Raw genomic sequence first — 27998 nt, forward strand, 5'->3', positions numbered from 1 at the left:
ATGCTCAAAGCCCTGGGCTCACTCTCCAGCACAGGGGGCAAAAATCACTTGTGCATGAATGATACTATGTCCGGTAGGGAAGTGCAAATATATTAATGTCAATTTAGCCATGGATCACATAGAGGGGGACTTGCAGTGACGAGGTCAGCAAAGCATTCTAGAATGACTGTGTCCTTGTCCCGCCCCATTCCCACCCCAGGTGAAGAGGCAGAACAGGGGAACTCACTCTGGAATGCCCTCCCTAAGATTCCCTTCCAGGGAAAATGCAGCACAGCTTTTATACACCGGGAAGGACCTCTACCAGGGCATCCCGAATAACTAGCCTCTCCTTGGCTGGAGGGAGGTGTGGAAGGTTCTGTGCCAGGTCCTGGCCTTCTTTTTCCAGTTCTCTCTGCTTGCTACCGATGGGAACGAGATGATCCGCTTGCATCCTTTGGCCCTTCTTGGACCCTTGGCTCTGGCCAAAGTCTAGCTGGGCGGTGGTTGTGGCACGTTCCTTTAATCACTCGAGAGGCAGAGGCAGGTGCATCTCGGAATTCTAGGCCAGCCTGGTCATCTTATTTCCATCTTCCCTGAGGCTGAAGATCCTCCAGACTGTGACCCGTGAGCAGGGGTTGACAGACCTCTCAGCCCTTCTCCCTGACTTCAAAAGAGCATGCATTTGGGAGAGCGTATGTATCTGCTGTGGGGATTCGAGGTCTCCTCAGGTCAGGAAGTGGGGAATCGCGTTAAGGGTGTGTGCCACCCTGCTCAGCTGACTTAAGTTTTGAGCCCCAGGCAAGGGGTTTGGTTACCTAACTCTATTTGGAGGTTGCACAGGGACATGGAATGTTTACAGTGCTTGGAAGTCAGGCTAGGACACTGACAGCATGCCTGTTGCATGTGCACCAGCTCTGCAAATGAAATGTTGAACTACATACACCTGTTTAGGGCCTCAGCCTTTCCAAAGTAGGTAGCAAACAGCCAGAAGCACAAAGCCACCACTTAAACTGCTTCTGGCTTCCTGCCAGCTGTTTCTAGACACCGCATCTTCCTGCCAGGAGGACAAGGCCCATGATACTTTTCTCTCCCATAGCAACACACAGAGCTAGAGGTGACACAGATCACTGCTCAACTTGGTCCAGGGATCCACACATATCCCCTAGGTGGCTCAAGGCTCAGCACAGTAGACTCCTTTTCTGTTCTGGTACAAGACGCATGGGTGAAGTACTGATTCAACTTGTAAGGGGGGAGATGGGGGGGGTCAAGGAGCTTCTAATTAGCTTAGTTGCAGCATGATCTCTTGATGCCCTTAACCAAAACATGTGGCATCTTCTGCAATGGGTTGTAACATCTGGTTCTGGCACGTGACCAACGGTTTTGGTAGTAGTGTGGTTTGTGGGGCCTCAAGCACTTTCCTGCCCAATAACTTGTAATGAGGTAACTCGGGTTTGGTTTATTAGAATGGATAGAAGAATATGACATTTTAAGAAAACACGCCAGGTGGTGATGGCGCACGCATTTAATCCCAGCGCTGGGGAGGCAGCAGCAGGCAGGCAGACGTCTGTGAGTTCGAGGCTAGCCTGGTCTACAAAGCAAGTCCAGGATAGGCAAGGCTACACACAGAGAAACCCTGTCTTGAACCAGGGGGGGGGGGGGGGGGGGCGGAACACTTGCTGGGTGATGGTGGTGTCTGCCTTTAATCCCAGCACACTCTGGAGTCTGGCAGTGAGTTCCAGGACAGTCAGGGCTACACAGAGAAACCCCAGCTCAAAAAGACAAGAGAGAGAGAGAAAGGAGAAGGAGGAGGAGGAGGAGGAGGAGGAGGAGGAGGAGAAGAAGAAGAAGAAGAAGAAGAAGAAGAAGAAGAAGAAGAAGAAGAAGAAAAGATAGATTTAACTGGGTGTGGTAGCACTCACCCTTAATGCCAAAGCTTGGGAGAAAGAGGCATGTGGATTCTGTGAGTTTGAGGTTAGCCTGGTCTACATAGTTTCAGGATAGCCAGGGCTACAGAATGTGACTTTGTTTAGAAGGAGGAGGAGGAAGAGGGAAGGAATGAAGAAAGAAAGGAAAAGAAATGTTAGCAGCCATCAACAACAACCATATAGATGTTATCATAGCTGGGTATGGTGGCGCACACATGTAATCCCAGCACTCAGGGAGGCAGAGGCAGGTGGATCTCTGTGAGTTCAAGGCCAGCCTGGTCTACAAAGTGAGTCCAGGACAGCCAGGGCTACACAGAGAAACCCTGTCTCGAGAAAAAAAAAAAAAACAGCACCTGTGGGCACCCTGGTGCTTCCATGGCCGCTGTGCACCTCCTGTCCCCAGTAAGCTAGGTGGGGCAGGCTTGCCCTTGCCTGAGTGGCAGGAATGGAAAATGTTTGCATGCTCTCGGGCCTGCTGCTCAAGCTGGCTTCCCAGGTGTGACAGGCTTCGCGCTGGAGCTGTGCCCCTTGCCTCTCCATTAGCTGCACCTGACTGTTGGCAGGGCCCCCGGGCTGCATGACCGTTCTCCTGCCCCTAAGAATGTTCTTTCTAGGGGGAGAGACATACACAGCATATGCTGAACTGCACACAGGAACTGCCTACTCCTGGGACACGCTGAGTCCTTTTCACCTGCACCACGGTGCCATGCACTCCTTTGTTCACACCATCGGTGTGTGGTTGCCTGGGCTTGTAACAGCTTCCAGAGCCTCTCACACACATTGGGCTTCCAGTCTTCTCCCGAGTTCTGTCTCAGTCCTGCCACATTTGCTTTCAAGTAACTGAGACAGACCAATCGTCTGCTCTGGCGCCTTTCAACCTAATTGACATGCTAGCCCTATGCCATTCAGTTCTTCTGGAACCTTTCTTACCTCATGAAGAAAATGTTCACCAGAGAACTCAGCAAAGCCCCCCCGGCCCACAGCTCCCTGTTTGCCTCAGTCAGGGTTCTAGAGTAACAGAATTTACAGGATGAATCTCACTTAAACATGTGAGGGGGAGCAGGAAGGGGAGGGTTAGTAGAATGACTTACAGGCTGCAGCCCAGCTAGTATAACTGTGCTGGCTGATCTTTTGTTTTTTTGGTTTGGTTTGGTTTTTCGAGACAGGGTTTCTTAGTGTAGCCCTGGCTGTCCTGGACTCACTTTGTAGACCAGGCTGTTCTTGAACTCACAGCGATCCACCTACCTCTGCCTCCCAAGTGCTGGGATTAAAGTTGTATGCCACCATGCATGCTGGACTGGTTTTATATTAACTTGACACACAAACTACAGGTATCTGAAAGGAGGAAATTTTGGGGGGAAGGTTATTTGAAACACAGTTTCTCAGTGTAACAGTTCTGGCTGTCTTGGACTCACTTTGTAGGCCAGGCTGGCCTCCAACTGACAGCGATCCGCCTGCCTCTGCCTCCTGAGTGCTGGAATTAAAGGCATATGTCACCATGCCTGGCTTAAAGGAAGAGATCCTTTTTTTTTTTTTTTTTTTTTTGGTTTTTTGGTTTTTTGAGACAGGGTTTCCCTGTGTAGCCTTGGCTGTCCTGGACTTGCTTTGTAGACCAGGCTGGCCTCGAACTCACAGAGATCCACCTGCCTCTGCCTCCATAGTGCTGGGATTAAAGGCCTGTACCACTGTCCGGCTTAACTTTTTTTTCATGTGAGCACACCCTATCTGACCCAGTGAACTGAGCATCACACACTCCCTGTTCCTCAGCCACTGTCTTCCAGTCCCACATATGCATGGGGACCTCAGCCATCAGTAACCCCACCTGAGCCAGCGCATTGGTGAAATTGTTTTCTTCATATCCCCTGAGTTGCTACAACCTTTGTCTCAAGAAGGGATGGGTGGTTCTATCGCCCAGTTCCTTTGCTTCTGCTCACTCAGGCTGAGGCTGTGTGACGATCTTTCCTGTTTCAGTACCTTCCCCAATCCCAGCAGCTCTGCGGTTAAGACCTCCACCCCCATGGTGAACCATGGACATTTCCCTTCCCTATTACAGCTTGGGCCCAAGGGGTATCTTCCGCCACTTTTATTTTGCTTTCTCTCTCCTCACCGGCTGGCTTCCTATGGGTTCCAAATTTGGGCGAATGTGTATCTTCATGCTTTTCGTAGTGCAGTACCTGGGGAGGCCAGAAGGGGGTGTCAGATCTCCCAGGAGCCAAAGTTGCAGGTGGTTGTGAGCCACCAATGAGGGTGCCAGGAACCAAACTCAGGTCCTCTGTCAGAGCAACAAATACTCTTAACCCCTAAGTTATCTCTCTAGCCCCAGAAAATGTAATTTTTAAAAGTTAAAATGGTTGCCATGCAGACAGAAGTCTGAGAGAAGGAGCCCCGTTAACTCTGTGGGACAGGTGCAGAAGGGAGGGCCCCACATATAAGGAGGCAGCCCAGCAACCAGCCCCATTAAAACCCAGACAGTCTGAGGTCCTGATGTCCCAGTAGAGGGCACTCTGGATGACTAGCCCAGAGACAAGGAGCCCGCCTTAGTTCCTGGTCCTTGTTAGTGTTAGTTTTTAATTACCCTGGGCCTCAGAACTTGCTAAGTGTTGGGAACTGCCAACTCTTATGGAGTTTAATGTGAGAGAGCCAGCATATGACAGATGGACACCTCACTTTGGAAGAGGCCCCAAAGGTGACACCTGAATGCTATAGGTAAAGAGAAAGATTGTGGGGCAAAGTATCCCACAGATAGGAAGAAACCATGCATACATAGATGTCCGGTTTTCTGGGTAACCAACCATCAGATACGATGATATCATGCTGGTCTATGGTATATTGATATTATTGCCAGTCATTTTTTTTTTCTGCCACATGGGCCAGCCAGGTGATGGAGGTGCATGCCTTTAATCCTAGCACTCTGGAGGCAGAGTCCAGTGGATCTCTCAGAGTTCAAGGCCAGCCTGGTCTACAGAGGTGACCAAGGCCACTCAAAGAAACTCTGTCTTGAAAAGAGAGAAAGAAGATGGGCGTGGTGGCGCACGCCTTCCATCCCAGCACTCAGGAGGCAGAGGTAGGTGGATCGCTGTGAGTTTGAGGCCAGCCTGGTCTACAAAGCAAGTCCAGAATGGCAGAGAGAGAGAGAGAGAGAGAGAGAGTTAGAGAGAGAGAGCTGGTGTGAAGCTACCCCTCTGGTGTGAAGCTACCCCTCTGGTGTGAAGTTACCCCTCTGGTGTGAAGCTACCCCTCTGGTGTGAAGCTACCCCTCCTCTGGTGTGAAGTGCTAGGAGTATACCAACACATCCTACTGCTACACCACCACATGTCTATTGTTTTAGTAGAGTTATTTGTTTTTCTACTCTTGAGTTGAGAGAGTTCTTTATGCTTGTGAGTTTCATTTAATTAATTAATTGACTAATTAATTGATGTATGTGTGTGTGTTTATGTGTGTGGGTGCAATGTAAATATGTACCCATATGCGTGGAGACCAGAGGTCAATTTTGGGTGGTCCTCCGGAGTCACCCATCTTGTTTGTGTTTTGTTTTGTTTTGTTTTGTTTTGAACTTGTTTTGGTTTGGTTTGGTTTGGTTTTTCAAGCCAGGGTTTCTCCCTGAAATAGCCCTGGCTGTCCTGGAACTCTCTTTGTAGACCAAGCTAGCCTGGAACTCACAACAAGTTATCCACCTGCCTCTGCCTCCCAAGTGCTGGGATTAAAGGCAAGAGCTACAGTGCCTGGCTGGTGTGTTTGTTTTTTTTTTTAAGATTTACCTTGGTGTGTGTGTGTGTGTTTGCACGTGGCTGAAAAAGCCAGAAGAGGGTTTAAGATGTTTTACAGCCGGGTGGTGGTGGTGCACGCCTTTAATCCCAGCACTCAGGAGGCAGAGGCAGGGGGATCCCTGTGAGTTCAAGGCCAGCCTGGTCTACAAAGTTAGTCCAGGACAGCCAAAGCTACACAGAGAAACCTTGCCTTGAAAAACCAAAACCAAAAAAAAAAAAAAAGTTTTAGACTTGGAGTCCAGACGGTTGTGAGCTGCCCAATGTGAGTGCTGGGAACCAGATCTCAGTGTTCTGGCCAGGCAGGGCAAACAGGGTTTGAGGAACAGCTGTGGGAACTGGCTCTCTCTTCCCATCCCAGCAGACCTAAGCATTGAACTCAGGGCATCAGTCTTAGCAGCCCCATTCACCCGGAAGCCACCTGAGCGGCACAGAGGAGCAGTCTCTTTGGGACTTTCCCATGCCTAGTCCTTGGACCTTGAAGCCAAAAAAAAAAAAACAGTGTGTCTTTGGAGTATGCAAATTAAGTGATACGCAAATGCTCCTTAATCCTGACTCTAGACAGTGAAAGTTACCATGGTCCCTGGCCAGTTGCCCCCAACATCCCCATGAGACCAAATCTCCTTCAGAAATCCCACCTGAACTTCCTGGGGAGGTAGGAAGGTGGGTCCCAGCACTACAACTTGTAGCCCAACCCTCCTCCCTGCCAGGATTCTCCACCTGTCCCTGCCTCACCCCCAAAGTAACTCAAAGTCCCTGTAGCAGGAGCAGGAGGCAGCTGGCCATAGGCTTAGAGGGAGTGGAACAGTCTCTACGTTCTAGAAAGTGCCCACAGCAGCCCTGTTGGTGGGTCTACAGGGTCCCTTCCTGACTGTGGAGACTTCAGTGGGGGGCGAAGACCCAGGAAAGCCTTTCTCCTAGGCCTGGCTTCCAAAGCATGGGGTGCCTGAGGACTGTGGTGCTTTGAGGAAGGCTTTCTCTAAAGCAAATCCCTGGCCTCCGGGGATAAATAGCAAGGCCGGGACTGTCTAGGATGGCAGAGCTGCACCTGGTGGGGGAATTCTGGCTGTGTAAGAACATGCAAGTAGCTGGGCGTGGTGGCACACACGCCCTTTAATCCCAGCACTTGGGAGGCAGAGGCAGGCGGCTCTCTGTGAGTTCGAGGCCAGCCTGATCTACCAAGAGAGTCCAGGACAGCCAGGGCTTTGTGTAACAGAGAGACCCTATCTTGAAAACGGGGAGGCTGGGGGGAGGGGCAAGAATATGCAAATAGATGTTTAGAAAAAAAAAAGAATATGCAAATAGAAGCCCTGTTCTGGTAGGACAGCAGGATAGGCCAGGAAGAGAGACAGTAAGGACATTGTATGTGTGGAGACCCATGTTCCGTGTTTGCTCTGCTCTAAGTGATGGCCATAGAGTGGCTTGAGCCTGGGCCTTGCCCCAGGGCACCCCGTTTCACAAAGCAGCATTTGGCTTCACTGTGAATCCCAATGCAGAGCCCAGAGGACTGTGCATCCTGGGTGTGGGGGTGTACATCTTTAATCCCAGCACTCAGGGGGGCAGAGGCAGGCAGACCTCTGTGAGTTTGAGGCCAGCCTGGTCTATAAAGTGAGTCCAGGATAGCCAAGGCTACACGGAAAAAAAACCCTATCTCGAAAAACAAACAAACAAACAAACAAATAAATAAATAAGGACTCTGTATCTCATCCTCCTATGTAGGCACCACCACCTGCCCTGAGGTTCAGACTAATAAAGTAAAAAACTTATCAAAAAAATAAATAAATAGATGGAGATGGGAGGTAGCTCAATGGGTAAAGTACCTTTTGGGGTTTCTTTTGTTTGTTTGGTTTGGTTTGGTTTTTTCCAGACAGGGTTTCTCTGTGTAGCCTTGACTGTCCTGGATTCACTTTTGTAGACCAGGCTGGCCTAGAACTCACAGCGATCCGCCTGCCTCTGCCTCCTGAGTGCTGGGGTTAAAGGCGTGCGCCACCACCGCCTGGCCTAAAGTACATTTTGGACAAGTATGAGGACCAGGGTTCAGATCCTCAGAGACTCAGGTAAATACCAAGTTGTCCTGGTGGCCTGCCTGTAATTCCAGCCTCAGAAAGCAGGGACCGGTATCTCCCTGGCAAGCTGGCTATCAGGGCTAGCCTTACCAGTGAGCTTTGGGTTTGCCAAAGAGAGCCTGCACTGTGGAAGAGTCACAATTCCAATGACATGACCCTCGGGGCCTCCACAGCACATGTGCACAGGTGCAGGGGCACCCAACACGAATGTGCACTCACATGTGAAGAACACTTAAGAGGACTATGAAGCTTGGCCTAGTTAGGCAGAGTGAAAACCTGAAGCCTGTCATGGAGTCGGTCTAGTCAAGCCAACTGGGGTCTTGGGGGTGGGTCTGGGGCTCCTGGGGGAGGGTCCCATCACAAGGATCTCCATGTGTACATGACTGTGTGACCTGGAGGTTATTGGCTCCTGGAGCAAAGATCACCTAAGGCCCAGCGAAAGGGAATGTCAGGGATAGCCCAACTAACAGATCTGAGGAAGATAGAGACCAGAGTAAAGGTCCCAGGCACCTGTGCAAAAGTCCTCCAATAAGGCGGTCCATGCATGATGATAAGGGCACTAAAATGAAGTTTTCTTCTTTTTCCCTGCGACAGCCGAGTTGCTCGGAGGCCGAGGCTCGGGTGCGTTCAAGATTCAGCCTCGGGGCTGGAGAGATGGCTCAGAGGTTAAGGGCACTGTCTGCTCTTCCAGAGGTCCTAAGTTCAATTCCCAGCAACCACATGGTGGTTCACAACCATCTATAATGAGATCTGGTGCCCTCTTCTGGCGTGCAGGGGAAGAGGCAGGTAAAAACAGGGTGTACATAAGACACAAATAAATCTTTAAAAGATTCGGCCTCACCCGTAATCCACCACCACGGCTGAGGAAGGCATTGCTGCTGGAGCTGTAATGGACGTCAACACTGTTCTACAAGAGGTGACCGTCCTCATCGACTGTGGCCTAGCACATGACCCAAAGCCTTAGAAAAGCGCCAGGCCCACCTTTGTGTGCTGGCATCCAACTGCGATGAGCCCATATATGTCCAGCTGGTGGAGGCACGGTGTGCTGAGCACCAGACCAACCTGATTAAGGTTGATGATGACAAGAAACTGTGGGGGAAATGGATAGGGCCTCTGTAAAATCGATCGAGAGGGGAATCCACCGCGGGAAGTGGTTGGCTGCAGTTGTGTAGTGTCTAAGGACTACGGCAAAGAATCTCAGGCCAAGGATGTCATTGAGGAGTACTTCCAATGCAAGAAATGGATAAATAAATTTTTTTTTTAAATAAAATTTTTGACTCAAAAAAAAAAAAGGAGGAACTAGAATATGTCAATAAAGAGATTGAATTGTGGAAGGTGGAAGGAAGTGAGGTAAGGCTTGAAAACTGGGGAAAGAGCAAATATGAAGGCTGGAGGCTGGGCACGTTAGGGAAGAGAGTTTGGCCTTAGGGGAAAGGACATAGAAAAGACCTTGGGGCAGACAGGATCCAGAAGCACCTGTGGCTTTTCCATTGGCTGCAAGAAAAGAACTTGAGAGAGGCCGGAACCAGTTTCCTGAGGCAGTGGACATCCAGGGTTCTCTCACCGCTGCTGGCCTGGAGAAGGCCAAGAGAAAGATGGGCCAGGGATGCTCAGGGGCCAGGGAAGAAAGCAGGAAATGCCGTTGTCCTGCACACAAGCTCACACGCCCTGAGGCTGTGATGGATGGCATACCCATCTTGGCAGAGCCCCCCGGGGGCCTCTGTGTAGGGAGGAGGTTTGGGGCTAGAAGAAGACAGCCAGGGGTGATTGCTACTAACATAGACCATGGTGTTTGTGTCTTTCCACGCTGCCAGAATGTATCGACTATCAACAGTTCACAAGGAGGTGGGTGTCGTAGGACAACTTTTTAGGAGTCAGTCCTTGCCCTCTGTTTTGTGTTGAGGCAGGAGCTCTCTTGTCATTTCTGCTGCTTCTCCATGAGCTTCGGGCTGGCGGGTCCCCAAGCTTCTGGGTGACCTTGCTGTCTCCATCTCACTGCCGGCCACAGCTTGAGTGCTGGATTAGAGATGTGCGCTACCCGCTCTTGTTCTTAATTACACCTATTTATTTGTGTATGTACACAGCGGACACAACTTTGAGAATCCGTTCTCCCCTTCCTCCATGCAGGGTCCCATGTAGGTCATTAGCACTGGTCACAAGTGTCTTTACCCACGGAGCCATCTCAAGGGCCCATAGCTTTCTAGGTAGCTTCTGGGGACCCAACCTCAGCTCATCAGGGTTGCACGGCAAATGCTGTCACCTTCTGAGCCACCCACCCGCTCCAGTCTACTGATATCTGTTAAGACTCAAGTTAGGCAGGGCAGTGGTGGCGCACACCTTTAATCCCAGCATTTAGGAGGCAGAAACAGGAAGATCTCTGAGTTCGAGGCCAGCCTGGTCTACAGAGTGAGTTCCAGGACAGCCAAGGCTAACACAGAGAAACCCTGTCTTGGTAAACAAAAAGCAAAACAAAACAGAAAGACTCAAGTTAGGAGCAGTTGAGAGCACTTTCTGCTCTTTTGGAGAACCAGAATTCAGTCCCCAGAATCCGTATTAGGCAGCCCACAATTGTCTACAACTCAGCTTCAGAAAATCCAATGCCTCTGGCCTCCACGGACACCTTCACTCATGTGTATATACACATATTTTAAAATATACAAATAAATCCTAAAAAAAAAAAAAAAAAAAAGACTTGCCAGGCAGTGGTGGTACACACCTTTAATCCCAGCACTTGGGAGGCAGAGGCAGGTGGATCTCTGAATTCAAGGCCAGCCTGGTCTACAAAGTGAGTGCAGGACAGCCAAGGCTACACAGAGAAACCCTGTCTTGGGAAAAAAACAAAAAAACAAAACAAAAGACTCAAGCTGGGCATGCTAGAGCACACCTGTAATCCCAACACTCAGGGAAGCAGAGGCAGGCAGATCTCTGTAAATTCAATGCTAGCCTGGTCTACAAAGCAAGTCCAGGACAGCCAAGGCTACAGAGAAAAACCCTGTCTTGAAAAATAAATAAATAAATAAATAAATAAATAAATAAATAAATAAGACTCAAATTGCACACCATACTTCACATAACGCACAAGTTACAGTAGGTACTGAAGAGAGACGTAAGCAGGCTGTAAGATTTAACAAATCGATAGTTACAGCACATAGCCAATTCAGTGGGGCAATAAAATGAAGGCTTATTGTTGGTAATCAGGTGCTGAGTCAGCCACTGACAAGAGACAGAAAGGCAGAGCATCCTATCCCTGCATGACACACACACACACACACACACACACCACACATACACACACACACACCACACCATACCCATATACACACACATCACACCATACCACACCACACTCATACACACATACCACACCACACCACACACATATACACACACACACACCACACCACACACACACACACCCCACACACACCACACCCCCCACACACACACATACCACACACATATATACATACATATCACACACACCACACAGACATATACACATACCAAATACATATGCACACACCAAACACACATACACACACAACACACACACACAAATATAGGGACAGGTGACAGGCTGAGCTTAGTCACAGTCAGAATTGGTCACCTGGCAGTCTCTTGGGCTCAGGCTGTGAGATGTCCTTTGGAGGGGTGTGACACAAAGTGAGGAGCTGGTTTTCTGTGTCACACTCTCATGTTGTGTTCTTTGATGAGGAGATTATATCCTTCCTTGGTGTGATGTGCCCAGGATTTACAGGAAGTCATTTGTCACCGATGCGCTTGAGCCTTGCAGTAGTACTGGACACAGAGTTCATGTGCATAAACAAGAGCTCGGCCTGTGGGACGCTGAGGCAGAAGTGCCACTTAGTTCAAGGCCAACACGAACTACATGAGTTCCGAGTTATCCTGGGCTACAGAGTAAGACCTTCTGTCACAATGTAAATAGATAGATCAAGAGATAGATAGATGGTGAGAGAGAGAGAGGAAAGGCGAGAGAGAGAGAGAGAGAGAGAGAGAGAGAGGAAAGGAGAGAGAGAGAGAGAGAGAGAGAGAGAGAGAGAGAGAGAGAGGAAAGGAGAGAGAGAGAGGAAAGGCGAGAGAGAGAGAGAGAGAGAGAGAGAGAGAGAGAGAGAGAGAGAGGGAGAGAGAGGAAAGGAAAAAGACTGGAGGGAAGTCTCCACAGTACGGAGCACTGGCTGCTGTTTTAGAGGACCCAGGTTCCATTTCCAGCAGCCACATGGTACCACACAACCTGTAACTCTGGTTTCAGGAGTTCTGACACCCTCTTCCCGCCTTCAAGGGCAGCGGGCATGCGGGTGGTGCATGTAGATGTACACGTAGGCTAAACACCCGATACAGATACAATAAAAATAACTTTTATTAGGAGACCAATACAAGGGCACACACAGACACTCTCTGAACCGGATGCTGAGTCACTCTAGCTTAGCATTCTTCTTAACTGTGTGGGGGTGCTGGTGACTGCGCCTAGAGGCTCCTGCTGCTAGGCACCTGCTGCACCCCGAACAATACCTTATCTCCAGACCCTACCTTATCATTTTTACCTCAGGTTTTAGCACTCGGCGAAATAGAGAGCTCAGAGCATGGCATGGTCCGCTTCTCTGTACGGTGTTTTCCATCTCCGGGGCCAGCTGGCACTGCAGGACTAAGAGCAGGCTGAGGTGGAGGGGTCATGCCGTGAGCAGGAACGGCATACCAGTTTGGGCAACATAGCCAGACCCCCAACTCAAAAAAGAAAAAAAAAAGGAGGGAAGGCAATAGAGGGAGAGAAAGAGAGAGAGATGCCTTCATATTTCTAAAGCTCCCAAGGTAAAGAGGTAGGGGTCTTGTGGGAACTACAGCTGACAGACTCTGTTGGCTAAACCCAAAGGCTCTTCCCGCTCACAGCCTGCCCACCACCCAGAATCTGAAAGGAGTCGGGAGACCTGGGGACAGGGGAGTTATAAAAGGAGTTGGGGAGCTTTGAAACTGATGAGGCTTCTGTCATAAGGGGCTATGTATGGCCCAGGTGGTGATACTGAATTGAGATGGGCCTGGCTGTATTTTGTGTGACTGCTGGGGTAGGGGGTGGGAGTTGGGGGAGGGGGGGCCTAAACTGTGTATGTGCCACACGCGCACACACATCAGTGAGGTATGTATCTGTGTGTGTTTTCACATGAGCCTGTATGTCAGCGTGTGACTATATATGAATCCTTGCTCATCTCCATACATGTGGAAGTGCGTTGGAGGGTGCTGCTCAGAGGCAACAGACAGAAGTCAGCAAAGCTGTGGAACTCGACTCTTGATCTTCCACACGTTGTAAGAGGAGTGTTGTGAAGTGGGTTCAAAGGGCTCTCCCCACACCTGCACCTGCAGATCAGCTGCCCTTGCTGAGCTGTTGTGTGTGCGCGTGCCCTCTGCACCCTTCCTCGATGGTGGTGAACTTAGGTTGATCTTGTGGTTTTGTGAAAGTCGGTCCTGGTAGGCAGGCAGCTCAAGTCACAGAAGTTTAGGAACAGATCCATAGCCATTTGGGGAGACAACAGGACTTTTACTGTTGTCCCATACTCCTCTCATCCTGAGACAGTCATAGAGTGGTTTACAAGGTACTACCTGGGAGTTTTCAGGTGATGTAACATGGAGAGAGAGCTCCACTGCCCTACCTGTGCCATTGGTCACTGCCTGCCCCACCCCCTGCCGCTTTCTTGCCACCTCCAGCCAGGCTGTCCCTGGGAAGTGGGTGAAAGGAAATGCCAAGGCCAATGCAAAAGCCTCCTGTCACCTCCCAGGGGGGCGGTGCGCCTCCTTGATACTTGGCTGGAGCTGAAGAAAGAAGCAACAGTTCCAGTCACCTCCGGCCTGGTGGCAGGTGGGCTGAAGGAGGGCTGGCAGCCTGCCAACCCCAGGCTCCCGGCTCTCCTCCTCCAAGCTGTGCTCACGTCGTGCCAGCAAGATTGAGAATGTCCCCGGCCCTGGAGCAAGCAGATGGCAGATGGGCCTGGATAGTCCTACTGGCCTCCCTGGTGGGCCAGGCCCTCACCGTGGCCTTCCCTTCCTGCATCGGCGTCTTCTTCTCTGATCTGATGCATGACTTCCAGGCCAGCAACAGTGAGATCTCATGGCTCCCCTCTATCATGGGGGCCATGCTCCATGCTTGGGGTGAGCGACCTGAAGAGGAAGCGAGGGAAGGAGGGTCTGTTGGGGGCTGTGGGGTGGGGTGGGGGCCTCTCTCTGAGGCCACTGGCTTCCTTCCCTTCCTGGATGCATTCTTGAGATTTATTTGATTTGAGCCAGGCCTGGCCCACCTGGCCAGAATCCAGCTGAACCAGTCGAGCCTTGTCGTCCCCACCCCCACCCCCCAGGGCCAGGCTGCAGTAGGGATGGGAGAGTGGAAGGGAAACTGAGGCACAAAGCCAATCCATGATTTCAGAGTCCTCTTGGCGAGTGATCTGGAGCAGAGTCATTCAATGACAGGCTGAGTGACAGCTGGTACTGGGACCAGCAGACCGAGGCTGGGCCATCTCTCAGGACCTTTCTATCCTTGCAGTAAAGGGATAAAAGCCCTGTCTAGCCCCCATGTGACGTGGGAGGAGAGACCTCATGGGTCCTGGGACTAACTAGGACCTCATTCTGGCTACATAATAGGAAGAGATAAAGCCAGAAAGAGGGGACGCGGGAAAAGCCCCATCTCTCTCTCTCTCTCTCTCTCTCTCTCTCTCTCTCTCTCTCTCTCTCTCCCCCCCCCCCATGGTCTCCCACAGAGTCTAGAGCTTAGAGAGAAGGCAGACTCCACCCTCCACCCTCCCCTTTACTTTCCAACCACACCAGTAGCACCATGAACCCTGCCGATCCAAGTTCCAAATTTGTGCCCTGAGTTCAGTGACCTCTCCTCATTGCGCGTGAGGGTGACTCAATAGACAGAGACCTCAAAGGGGGCTGGAACTATCCACAGGCTTCTCTCTCTCTCTCTCTCTCTCTCTCTCTCTCTCTCTCTCTCTCTCTCTTTCTCTCTCTGTTTCACACACACACACACACACACACACACACACACACACACGTTGATCCCAGCTCCGAGGCTCCCTTTCTGCCTCTTCCTCCCTTCATCCAGTAGCAGCGGCCTGACTCTGGGAAAAAGGAAGCTTGCACTGAAGAGGATTGTCAACCTCCATGATGATCCCCCTGAACTGACCCAAGAAGTGTAGACTCAGGGTAAGGAAGGAAAAAAAAAAAAAAAGAAAAAGAAAGCCTGGCCCAGAACATGTGGCCTCTTGGCCTCCAGGGCTGGAGTGCAGTGAGAATTCTTGGGTAGATCTTTGTCCTGCAGGCCAAGAGGGCCCTGGATTAGAAACCGGCTACCAGGCACCCTGTGTAAACCCCAAGTCACCAGCCAGCCTTGGGCTCACTACCCTGGTGCAGTCACAGCCCCAATTTCTGTTGGTGTGAGATTCCTACCTGCTTGTCCTCTCGCCTACATAAGCGGGCTAAGCCTGTTGCTCACCCAGAGTACTGGAGAGTGGAGCACAGCAAGTGCCAAGCGCAAGATCTGCAGAGACTGGGGAGGGAACTGAAGGCAGGAATAAGGCCCGGCCAGGCAGAGGGCACTGATGGCTCAAAATCTCCACCCCAGCTCCACTCCCTCCTCATCTATGACTCAGAGCTCTTTCCAAGGTCACCTTCCTGAGTCAGGTAAAGTCTGAGAGGTGGGGAAGACACGTGGGCCACCACCAGTCACACCAGCTCAAGGCCTCCTTTACACTGGGCAGTGGTAAGTGTCCTGCAGCATTGGCATGACTGGATAGGAGCCCCAGGCAGTTACACACTTTGTCCCATCAAAGATGTGTGTGTGTGTGTGTGTGTGTGTGTGTGTGTGTGTGTGTGTGGCTGTGTGTGGCTGTGTGTGGCTGTGTGTGGCTGTGTGTGGCTGTGTGTGTGCTGTGAGTGCGTCCACCTTCTCTGCCCTCTGGGAAAGTAATCATGAGAAATTCCGTTGTATGTTTTTCCTGGGAGCAGGATGCTCAGGAGTGGGCCTGTGGGATATCGAGGAGCCCCTGGCCAGTCTGACTGGCTTCTACTTGTCAGAATATAGGGCTAGTGAGAAAGAAACTTGGGGTGAGACAGGCCCTTCTCTACGTGGAGCCAAATGTTTAAGTGTTGGGTTCATGGAGCTTCAGGTTGGATTTGCTTTGGAGTCCTCCTTCCTTCCTCCTCCCTCCTTCCTTCCTCCTCCCTCCTTCCTCCCTCCTCCCTCCCTCCCTCCTTCCCTTCCTTCCTTTTCTCTCCATCTCCCCCTCTCTGTGTCTCTCAGATTCTCCCACTTCCAGCCTGTCTTTCTGTTTCTTTCTCGCTCTCTCAAACTCTCTCCCTTTTTCATTCTTTCTCTCCCTCCCAATCTCATTCCCCCCATCTCTTGTAAAAGTCACTTTAAAGGGGCCAGAGAGATGGATCGGAGGTTAAGAGCACTGACTGCTCTTCCAAAGGTCATGAGTTCAATTCCCAGCAACCACATGGTGGCTCACAACCATCACTTCTGGCCTGCAGGCAGAATGCTGTATACATAATAAATAAATAAATCTTTAAAAATGAAAAGTCACTTAAAAAATATTGTTCTGCCCCCATGCCAGAAGAGCGCACCAGATCTCATAGATGGTTGTGAGCCACCGTATGGTTGCTGGGAATTCAATTAAGGACCTTTGTTTTTTTTTGTTGTTGTTTGTTTCTTTGTTCTTTCTTCTTCTTCTTCTTCTTCTTCTTCTTCTTCTTCTTCTTCTTCTTCTTCTTCTTCTTCTTCTTCTTTTTCCGAGGCAGGGTTTCTCTGTGTAGTCTTGGCGGTCCTGGACTCGCTTTGTTGGCCAGGGTGGCCCCGAACTCACAGAAATCTGCCAGCCTCTGCCTCCCTAGTGCTGGGATTAAAGGCGTGCACCACCACACCCGGCTCAATTCAGGACCTTTGGAAGAACAGACAGTGCTCTGAACCTCTGAACCATCTCCCCAGCTCTGTGAACCTCACTTTTATTCTCTTGACTCAGCTGTTGTCTGGGAGGCTTACTGCTTCTTTCTGCTAACCTAGTCCTAGAAGGTTTTCAGCCTCTGAGACTTACTGCTTGATAATTTCACCAGTTCTTGTTCTTACCGAGCTCTGGGTTGGCTGGTTCTGGCTCAAACTCTTCTCCCAAATGACTTACTTAATCTGGCTTGTCTCTTGGCCCAGAATTGCTCTGCTTGGCCTTAAACTAACTCAACAATCTGCTCTAATCTTCTGACTTTTTCTCATTTTCTGGCTTATATCATCTTCATCTGAGTTCTCTCTCTCTCTCTGCAAACCATTTATTATTGTCCTGGTAAAAACTGACTCCTCTTTCTGAGAAAATGCCTCTTAGCTTCCCTTTTCTCTCTCTTCTTGTGAAAATTGGGCGTGTCCTATTCTTCTCTGATTCTCTGATTCATTCTCACACCTTCTCTGATTCAACACCTTTTCTGCCACTCAACTAGACATCACTTTGAAACATGGGTGGGGCTAGAGAGATGGCTCAGAGGTTAAGAGCACTGGTTGTTCTTCCAAAGGTCCTGAGTTCAATTCCCAGCACCCACGTGGTGGCTCACAACCATCTATCATGAGATCTGGTGCCCTCTTCTGGCCTGTAGGTGTACATGCAGGCAGAGTGCTATATACATAATAAATAAATAAATCTTTTTAAAAAAGAAAGAAAGAAAAGGAAGAAAGAAAAAAGAAACATGGGGGCTGGAGAGATGGCTCAGCGGCTGAGAGCACTGACTATTCTTCCAGAGGTCATGAGTTCAGTTCCTAGCAACCACGTGGTGGCTCACAACCATCTATAATGTGGTCTGATGCTTACTGTATACATAATAAATAAATCCAAAAAAAAAGAAAAAAGAAAAAAAAAAGAAACATGGGTGTAAGCCAGGCGTGGTGGTGCATGCCTTTAATCCCAGCACTCGGGAGGCAGAGGCAGGTGGATTGCCAGCCTGGTCTACCAAGTGAGTCTAGGATGGCCAAGATAACAGAGAAACCCTGTCTTGAAAAACAAAAAGCAAACAAACAGTCAAACATGGTTGCTTCCTTCTACAATCTAACTTTTTTGGGATTAAAGGCATGTACCACCATGCCTGGATCTAAGATTTTCTTTACCGGATACTTGCTCTAGACCAGGCTGGCCTTGAATTCAGATCTGTTTGCCTCTGTCTCCTGGATTAAAGGTGTGTTTGTATTCCAGCCAGATCACACAGACCTAGAAGGTCTTTGGATGTGATGTCTTGCCAGCTGGATCACACAGACCTAGAAGGTCTTGCCAGAACAGCCATGTTCTGAATTAACATTCCTCTACAGTCTCTCCTCTTAATATCTCTCTGTCTCTGTCTCTCCATCACTGTCTCTCTTGGTCTCTTTCTGTCCAAAGGACAGGGTCCATGGCTTACATGCCAAACATGCTCTCTACCCCTGAGCCACATCACGAGCCCTAGGTGCAAGGATTGGGTAGTGGCTACTCTCAGTGAGAAGGGAGAGGGCATCTGGTCTGATTTTTCTCCCTGACACTCCAAAGGTTGGGGTGAGGAAGTGTGGGGTGGTCCAGGACCCAGGCAAATGTATGAGGCGTGAAGAGCTCAGTCTTCTAGAAGCTTGTGGGGTAGGCAGCAGGTGCATGCTGAGACCAACTGTTCTAGGAGGTGCTCTCTGGAGCAAACCCCAAGCAAGGCTGTGATGCTCACACAGATCATGTCCTCGGCTTAGGTTAGTGAAGAGCGTGGTGTGCCCTCTAGGCGTCCCTACTGTGGTCACATGTCACCTAGTGTGACCACTCACTCTGTAGGGGAGGAAACTGAGGCAGAAAGGAGCATCAAGGGCTGGAGAGATGGCTCAGAGGTTAAGAGCGCTGCCGGCTCTTCCAGATGACCAAAGTTCAATTCCCAGCAACCACTTGGTGGCTCACAACCATCTATAGTGAGATTTGGTGCCCTCTTCTGGCCTCCAGGTATAAAGCAGTTATATACATTAAATAAATAAATAAGTAAATATTTTTTACAAAAGAAAGGAGCATCAAGCCTTGCTACACCCAGACTGTGGCAGGGTGGTGAGCAGGATTCATGCCAACAGATTGTAGCTTGTTTGCTTGTTTATTTTTGGTTTTTAGAGACAGGGTTTCTCTGTGTATCCTCAGCTGTCCTAGACTCGCTTTGTAGACCAGGCTGGCCTCGAATTCACAGTGATCTGCCTGCCTCTGCCTCCCAAGTGCCCGGCTAGATTTTAGCTATTTCTTAACCCCACTGGCTAGTTCCTACTAGGGCCCCTCCCCGAGCCCTACTGTGCCCGGACTCTGGAGCTCCTTACCCACTGCTGCTTGTCTTCCCAACAGGACCCCTGTGCAGCATCCTGGTGAAACGTTTCGGCTGCCGAGTGACCATGATGGTGGGGGGTGTGCTGGCCAGCCTGGGCATGGTGGCCAGCACCTTCTCTCGCTCCCTCATTCACCTCTTCCTCACGGCAGGACTGATCACAGGTAACTATCACTCTGTCTAAAGCGGCGGGACAGGTGGGGGGGCTGCCTTACAGCCCAGAGGAGAAGTCAGACGGGGGACAGGTACATAAGAATGCTTAAACACTTGAGAGTACATAAGAGGACAGGGCTGAGGATGTGAGAGCACCCTGGTCATTCATCCCTAGAGTCACCAGTAACAGCTGAGCAGGGCTGAGCTTGGGCAAAGAACCCCAGGAGCTGATGGTCAGACAGTTGTCATGAAAGTGAGTGATGAAGTGTGTAGTGTGCTGAGCTCGCCGAGGGGTGGCCAGTAGGTGGGATTAACTCCAGGGCCATGTTTGCCTGGGACCTTGATGAGCACGAGCCTGGTGAGGAGGGAAGGGTCAAGGAATGGAAGGAACAAGTTCAGCTCAGCAGTGAACAGCAGGAGCGATGGAGAATACGCTCAGTGCCCGGTGCTTGCCCAGCCTGCTCTGATCCCCACTATGCCCCTCCCTCCTTCCTTCCCCCCCCCATCATCTTCTCCTTTTTCTACTTCTTTCATTCTTTTTTCTGTTGGAAGGGTTAAAATAGGGTCTCACTTACATCCTTCAGCCTGGCCTTGAACTCACAGCAAGCCCTCTGCCTCAGCCTCCTGAGTGCTGGGATTACAGGTGTACACCACTACCTCCACTTCCTTCCCCTCCCTAGCGCTAGGGCTTAAACCCAGAACCGTACTCGAGTTACACATGGGTGGCACACTCCTGTAATCCTAGCACTTTTGGGAGGCAGAGGCAGGTGGATCTCTGTGAGTTCAAGGCCAGCCTGGTCTACTAAGGGAATCCAAGACAGCCAAGGATACACAGAGAAACCTTGTCTGGGGTAAAAAAAAAAAACCAAACATATGAACACAAGTTACACATGTTTTCTACCCCTGACACATCCACAATCCCTCTGTAAGAGAAGCAGAGAAATGAACTAGTAACCAGAAATTGTGGTGTTAAGAGATTTTTTTTTTTTGAGACAGGGTTTCTCTGTGTAGCCTTGGCTAATTCTGGACTCAATTTGTAGACCAGGTTGGCCTTGAACTCACAGAGATTAGCCTGACTCTGTCTCCCTGAGTGGTGCTGGGATTACAGGCTTGTGCCACCACACCTGGCTGGGGTTTTTTTGTTTGTTTGTTTGTTTTAAGTGTAACTCCCATTTTATTTGTCCAAAGTATTTTTTCTTCTGTCCTGTCTTTACATGGGCTTTGGTGGAGGTCGTGGTGCAGCACCATCGAGTCTAAAACGAGGTGGGGGTGTTCGGTCCTTCCGGGCCTCACGGGATCGGTTCCTGACCACCTTGCTGTGAATGGCACAGCTCACGCAGTAATGCAGCTTGACGTAGAGCTTGGGCAGCACGTAAGCGTCAAAGACGCTGGCTTCAGAGATGTCCCTGACAGCAGCGGCCTCTACAATGTTCCGGATGATGAATTTCTTAATGGCCTTGTCCTTGGGCACGCACTGGGCGCAGTTGGTGCAGCGAATTGGCTGCACGTGGCCGCAGCCCTTTTTAGCACGGCCGTTGTTTCTCCTTTTTTTTGGTCATCTCGGAGCCAAGACCCGAAAGAGGCCTGGCTGGGTTTTTTAATTTTTGTTTTGTTTATTATTTTGTTTGGAGACAAGGTCTCTCTCTGTCTCTGTCTCTGTCTCTGTCTCTGTCTCTGTCTCTCTCTCTCTCTCTCTCTCTCTCTCTCTCTCTCTCTCTCTTAGACAGGGTAGCTGGCTGGTTTGAAACTCACCAGGCTGGCCTCAAACTCACAGAGATGTGCCTGCTTAGCCTCCTGGGTGCCAGGATAAAAGGCATTTGCCACCACAAAAAATGGCCCAGTAAAAAAGAGGAAAGAATGATGTAAGACAGAGGAAATTGCTGGTGGGAGGCTTGAGGAGACAGACCAAAGGGTAGAAATAGAAAGTTAACCCCTGTGGGCATGAGTGGGCTGCTGTCCTGAAGCAGAGCTGAGTGAGGACTTAGGAAAGAGGTGTGGAGTGCAGAGAGGAAGAAAGCCTAACTAGAAGGCAGGCAGGTGAGAGGCACGGGGTGGGAGTGGGGTGAGTGGGGGGCAGGGTGGGGGTGGGGTGAGGGGTGAGTGGGGGGCAGGGTGGGGGTGGGGTGAGTGGGGGTGGGGGTGGGGCGCTTTTTCTCCAGCACTGACCACTGTAGGGTAGAGAAGGCACAGAAGCAGGGAAACCACTCCGGGGGACGTGATGACTCAGCTAGGTGGAGCATATTGCAGGCAGAAGACATGGCTGGCAAAGGTCACAAAGCACTGGGCAGCTTGCTGTGCGGAGGAGAAGGGCTTGACAGGGCTGGGTCCTGGTGACTGACAAGGAGTTAGCGTGAGATGGATTCCAGGGCTTAGACCACAGCCAAACCACACAGTCTTCCAGGGCAGGGAGAACACTTAGGATGCTTTTTAAGTGTGACAGGAAATCTTTGGGAGGTGTTAAGTTGATGTTTCAAATGTCACTGTGAAGAGCTGGCGAGATGGCTCAGTGGCTAAGAGTATACATACTGCTCTTGCAGAGAACCTGAGTTTGGTTCTTGGAACCCATGGAAAGTGGCTAACAACCACCAGTCACGCCAGCTGCAGAGGCTCTGATGCCTCTGACCTCTGCAAGCACAAACACACACACACACACACACACACACACACACACACACACTCCTATACACACACAAGCACACATATACACATACATATACATACATACACACAAATACACACAAACACACTGATACACACAAATACACACATCCACACTCATACACACACATACACATTCACACAAATACTCACATCGACACACATTCACACCTATACACACACACACACACAAGCACACATATACATATACATACATATACACATACACACAAACACATATACATACATACAAACACACACACATATATATACACACTCAGACACACCCACACAAATTCACACATATACACACATTCACACTACACACACACACACACATATACACACACATATATATACACACTCAGACACACCCACACAAATTCACACATACACACACACACACACACACACACACACACACACAGAGCTGGAAACATGGCTCAGCAGTTAAGAGCACTTGTTACTCTTGTAAGAGGACCTGGTTTCAGTTCATGGCAACCCACGTGGTGCCTCACAACTGTCTGTAGCTCCAGTTCCAGAAGATCATATGTCCTCTCCTGAACTCTACAAGTACCAGCTATGAACAGGCAAGCAACACACTCATACACATAAAATGAAGAACTCAAAAAAAATTTTGGGGGGGGGGACAAATTCTCACTATGTAGCCCTAGCCAGCCTGGAGCTCACTATGAAGACCAGGCTGGCCTTGAACTTATAGAAATCTGCCTGCCTCTGCCTCCCGAGAGCTGGGATTAAAGTTACTCACCACAACGATACTGGGAGAAAGAAAGAAAGAAAGAAAGAAAGAAAGAAAGAAAAGAAGGAAGGAGGGAAGGAAGGAAGAGAGAGAAAAGAGCTGGGTGAAATGCTCACAGGGAGGTGGCCAGGTACCTTCCATCATGAAGACTTGGAAGTGTGTCTGTCCTAGGGGCAAAGGAGACAGACATGGAAATGAGCCAAGGCCCCGTCTCCACATGGAGGTGGCAAATCCTAGAGTGTTCCTGAGATGATGTCCCCTCTTGCACTACAGGCCTGGGCATGTGTTTCAGCTTCCAGTCAAGCATCACAGTGCTGGGCTTGTATTTTGTCCGGCACCGGCCGCAAGCCAATGCACTGGCCTCCATAGGCATCTCCATAGGCGTTACCCTCTGGCCACTGCTGGCCCGCTATCTCCTGGAAACCCTGGGCTGGAGGGGTGCCTTCTTCCTCTTCGGTGGCATCTTTCTCCACTGTTGTGTGTGTGGAGCCATCCTGAGGCCTGTTGCCACCGCTGTGGTCCCCGAGCTCAGAGAAGACCCCCCTCTGCTGCCCAAGACACCTACACGCAGCTGCCTGGCAACATGTGTCTCAGCTATCCAGCACCACCTGGCCTTTGACATCCTTCGGCACAATATGGGCTTCTGCATATATGTAACGGGGGTGACATGGATGCTCCTGGGTTTTCCGCTGCCGCACATCTTCCTGGTGCCATACGCTTTGCATCACGGGATAGATGAGTATTGGGCAGCCATGCTCATGTCGGTCATCGGCTTCTGCAACATCTTCCTGCGGCCAATAGCAGCGCTGCTGGCAGGCAGGAAGAGACTGGCCGCCTACCGGAAGTACGTGTTTACCGGGGCGATCCTCATCAATGGGCTCACCAATCTAATATGCACAGTGTCAGCGGACTTCTGGGTGCTCCTGAGCTATTGCCTGGTGTACAGCCTCTCCATGTGTGGATCTGGGATCCTCATCTACCAGGTCCTCATGGACATTGTCCCGATGGATCGGTTCCCCAGTGCCCTGGGCCTCTTCAGCACCCTGTGTGGCATTGCTTCTCTCATCTCTCCACCACTGGCTGGTGAGAGCCTGGGAGGGAGGGAAGCTAGGCGTGCCCAGGTGGGGCCGGTATAGGTGGGGCAAAGGTATAGCAGCCAACCTGGTCTATAGGAGACCGTGTCTCAATCTTCCTATCAGAGAAAAAGAGATTGGGGGGAAACGGGGGCTAAGAGCACCGGCTGCTCTTACAGAGGACCCAGGTTTATTCCTAGCACCCACATGGCGGTTCACACCTGTTCTTAACTCCAGCCCCAGGGAATAGGGTGCCCTCTTCAGCCCTCTACAGCACACTTACATGCAGGAAAAACAATCTTACCCATAAAATAAATAAATATTTTTTTTTTAAGGGAAGGCGGGGCTGGAGCGATGCCTCAGAGGTTAAGAGCACATGCTGCTCTTGCAGAGGACCCCGAGTTCAGTTCCCAGCACCCCACATGGTGGCTTGCAGCCATCTGTAAAAGCCTCCAGTTTTAGGGGACCCAGTGCCTGCTTCTGGCCTCTGTGGGTGCTGCACACCTGTGGCACATATACATCCGTGAACATAAAATGCTCATATGCTTAAGAAAAAGGTTTTTAGGCAGGGAGGGGGTGGGAGGAAGGCGAGAAGGAGACAAAGGGTTCACACTCCAGGCCTATATGAATCTGTCCCCTCACTGTCTCAACCTCTGCTCCTGTCAGTGAGGCACAGTCATTAGAGGCATGGCCTTGTTGTAAGGACCCCAAGGTAGGAAGAGGCAAAGAGCACGGCTCATGATAAGAGCTCTGCCTGGGTTTACTAGAACGGATAGCCTGGCTCTCCTACTTCCCACCTGAGTCCCAGGCAAATGGCCTGTCTTCTCTGAGCCATAACACCAACTACAAAATGCAGAAGGGAGCATGTGCCATCCTCCCAGACCAGTCACCGACTGTGTGCACCCTGTCAGAACCACACTCTTGGGGGTTACTTTCAAGAGTGAAGGCAAAGAGAGATGTGGGGATTGACACTAGGGGGGAAACAAGCAGAGTTTGCAGGAGGAGCCTTGTAGGGGAAGGCTACTGCACAGCTGAGAGGGACCTTCAGCTTGGTGGGAGGAGGCTGGTGCTGGGGGCGGGGTAGTTGTCAGTCATGTTTTGTGGCGGTTACTATGGTCAGGCCCTGGAGCTCAGCTCTGTGAGTCCCTTCCTTCCTTCCTTCCTTCCTTCCTTCCTTCCTTCCTTCCTTCCTTCCTTCCTTTTTAGTTTTTCAATACAGGGTTTCTCTGGGTAGCCCTGACTGTCCTGGAACTTGCTCCGTAGACCAGGCTGCCCTTGAACTCAGAGATCCACCTGGCTCTGCTTCCTGAGTGCTGGGGTTAAAGGTGTGTGCCACCATTGCCTGCCCTCAATGAGCCTTTTCTCCCCCAAGTGTGAGTTACAGTTTCCAAGGAAGTTCTACAGGCAAATGAGTGCTGAGAATTACCCAGAAAAAGGGGTAGGGTTAGGGCCTGAGGTAGGGTTAGGGCCTGAGGTAGACTTAGGGCCTGAGGTAGGGTTAGGTCTCTGAGGTAGGGTTAGGGCCTGAGGTAGGCTTAGGGCCTGAGGTAGGCTTAGGGCCTGAGGTAGGGTCAGGGCCTGAGGTAGGCTTAGGGCTTGAGGTAGGCTTAGGGCCTGAGGTAGGCTTAGGGCCTGAGGTAGGGTTAGGGCCTGAGGTAGGCTTAGGGCCTGAAGTAGGCTTAGGGCCTGAGGTAGGGTTAGGTCTCTGAGGTAGGGTTAGGGCCTGAGGTAGGCTTAGGGACTGAGGTAGGCTTAGGGCCTGAGGTAGGGTCAGGGCCTGAGGTAGGCTTAGGGCCTGAGGTAGGCTTAGGGCCTGAGGTAGGCTTAGGGCCTGAGGTAGGCTTAGGGCCTGAGGTAGGGTTATGGCTGGGCAAACAGCTCAGATTCCAATAGCCCTTCTTTGTTTTTTCTGCCACCAAGGGTAAAGGTCCCTTAGGCTCTCTCCTGGGGAGGACATTTGCCTAGGCCAGAAGCCAGTTGTTTCCGTCCCTCCTTTCCACATGTATCTATTGTGTGCCTCCAAGGTTGCCAGCCACAATTCCTTGTTGAGTGGAGACAACACTAAAATCCCTGCCCTGCCCCCCACCCCCAAACACGTGTTAGTAGGAGAAGACTTTCTGGCTTCCATGGCGGATTAACTCGTTCTCTGTCCCCCAGGATTGCTGCTGGACGCGACCAACAACTTCAGCTACGTTTTCTACATGTCAAGCTTCTTCCTCGTCTCAGCCTCCCTCTTCCTGGGTGCGGGCTTCTATGCCGCAGACAAGAAGCTGAAGAGAGAAGATGGACAAGCCAAGGTGGAAGCCGCCGCCTCCGAGATCACCCCAATGCCAGGTCTTACCTCAGAAGACAAGGACAGGACCAAGAGGCAACTGTGCCCTGAAAACATGTATGTGACCAGCGTCTGAGCTCCAGAGGTCACACAGGACCTGCCGCTGAGCTCTGAGGTCAGTGAGGGAACTTCCGGCATGTAAAGAGTAGAAGTGGGCCTGCCCGGCTGGCTTCCTACAGTCCCAAGAAGATGGGTCTGAGTCCTGCTTGAAGCTAGCTATCCTGGGCTGGCTCCTCAGTTGCTCCCACAACCCAGTCCTCTAGGCTTTCTCCTCCGACCTTCCCAGGTCAACTCTCTTTGTCCTTCTTGGCCTCCGAGGACTCTGAAGAATTTGCCTTTCTTCCCACATCACCACCCCTGACCCCTTAGGTCAGGAAGATTAAGGGTGCTGCTTCAAGAAGGTGAGGCTCGGGGTTGGGGATTTTTTAGCTCAGTGGTAGAGCGCTTGCCTAGGAAGCGCAAGGCCCTGGGTTCGGCCCTCAGCTCTGGGGAAAAAAAAAAAAAAAAAAGAAGAAAGCCGGGCGTGGTGGCGCACGCCTTTAATCCCAGCACTCGGGAGGCAGAGGCAGGCGGATCGCTGTGAGTTCGAGGCCAGCCTGGTCTACAAAGCGTGTCCAGGACAGCCAAGGCTACACAGAGAAACCCTGTCTCGACAAACCAAAAAAAAAAAAAAAAGAAGAAGAAGAAGAAGATGATGATGATGATGGTGATGAGGCTCACGCTAACTAACTGGAGCTATGGGAGAGGCAGAGATGGAGGGGCCAGGATGAGAAGTCGGCCTCGGTACAGGGTGGGAACAAACTGCCTGGTCGGTGGAGTACTGGTCCTGACACCTATGCAGAGAGCGGGAGAAGAGACCTTTCCACTGTCCTGGAAAGGGCCCTCCTGCTTGGGTCTCAGATGTTATGGAGTCTGAGGAGCCTTCTGCCACTGAGCAGGGCCTGAGCTAACATCTCCTCTTTTAACCCACTCTGTATCCATGAGGGAGAAGACAGACCTTTGACTGACCAGGAGACAAGAAGGCTGTCTAGGCAGCTTAACAACATTCTGAAAACTGGCCTTGTATGTGCAAATGGAAGCCTATGCTCTGTTCTTGGCCATCTGAGGTTCCCCTTTCTCCGGGATCAACCCAGGAGTACCAACCCTGAGGCAGTCGCTGGCTAAGTCAGCTGCTGCGGCTGCTAGCCTGAGCCCCTGGCCTGGAGCTATTGTACACACACACACACACACACACACACACACACACACACACACTTCTGGTGCTGCTCTCTGAGGTCATCATCACCCAAGGCTAGCTGTCATCAGCTCACCCAGGCTTGCCCCAGCAGGGTACTCCAGGGAATGTAAAAACAGTCTGTTTGAATTATACACAAAAACATTCCCTGGGAGCGGGTCATGAACTCTGGACTAATAAAACAGGAAAACAGGACTGAGTAAATTTCCTCCATTCCCTCAGCTTGGCAGGAACTTCAAGGCCTTGTTTGTTGGTTCAGGTTCAACCAGGCTCTGACAAGAAAACCTTATCAGGAAAAATGATTTTATTTTCATGACTGATGCCAGCCTTCCTCCTCCACAAGTCCATCTGGCATGAATAAGCATCTTTAGGACTAGCCTGTCTCTTCCAAGATGCTGTCCCAAGCGCCCACTTGTGGCCAGGGGTAGTACTGCAGGGGTGTGCTTGCTGCCTTGCTTAGGGCATGGTGTTTACGCTCTAGTCTTGGGTAGAGATGGCTGAGTTGGTAAAGGTGCTTGCTGCCAAGCCTGACAACTTAAGTTTGACTCCCGCGACCCACGTGGTGGAAGGACAGACCCCACTACCACCAGTTGTCCTGTGACCTCCACATGTGCACGGTGGCAGGTGCACACACATAAATAAATGTAATTTAAAATAAATTTGGCCTGTATGAGATAACCTCACTTTCAGATTGAAAAGTCTGTCTC

The 27998-nt window shown here is 50.7% G+C and overlaps 2 protein-coding genes and 1 pseudogene across 5 annotated transcripts; 2 read left to right on the top strand and 1 right to left on the bottom strand.

Annotated features, from left to right (window-relative positions):
* Positions 1–8600: 8600 nt before the first annotated feature.
* LOC311578410 (small ribosomal subunit protein eS12-like) lies at positions 8601–8999 on the top strand (annotated as a pseudogene). The gene has a single exon. The product of its transcript is annotated as a small ribosomal subunit protein eS12-like (transcript).
* A 3138-nt stretch (positions 9000–12137) lies between these two features.
* SLC16A5 (solute carrier family 16 member 5) lies at positions 12138–27950 on the top strand. Of its 3 annotated transcripts, none has more exons than XM_084803362.1 (4): positions 12138–13891; positions 19102–19245; positions 22926–23735; positions 25883–27950. In XM_084803362.1, the coding sequence occupies exons 1-4, from the start codon at positions 13693–13695 to the stop codon at positions 26131–26133; spliced, it is 1404 nt and encodes a 467-aa protein (XP_084659488.1). In that variant the 5' UTR covers positions 12138–13692; the 3' UTR covers positions 26134–27950. The 3 variants fall into 3 exon arrangements, with proteins under 3 accessions (XP_084659488.1, XP_084659489.1, XP_084659490.1); XM_084803363.1 differs by having other exon boundaries at positions 22926–23496; XM_084803364.1 differs by lacking the exon at positions 12138–13891 and adding an exon at positions 15441–15497.
* On the bottom strand, positions 20389–20786 carry LOC311579696 (small ribosomal subunit protein eS26-like; the record flags this gene model as incomplete). Its single annotated transcript, XM_084750468.1, has 1 exon — positions 20389–20786. A coding segment is annotated over one exon (342 nt), but the record flags the coding sequence as incomplete, so codon positions are not given.
* Positions 27951–27998: the final 48 nt, after the last annotated feature.

This window comes from Acomys minous, assembly GCF_964271855.1.
Source record: "Acomys minous genome assembly, chromosome: 12".
NCBI classification, from domain to species: domain Eukaryota; kingdom Metazoa; phylum Chordata; class Mammalia; order Rodentia; family Muridae; genus Acomys; species Acomys minous.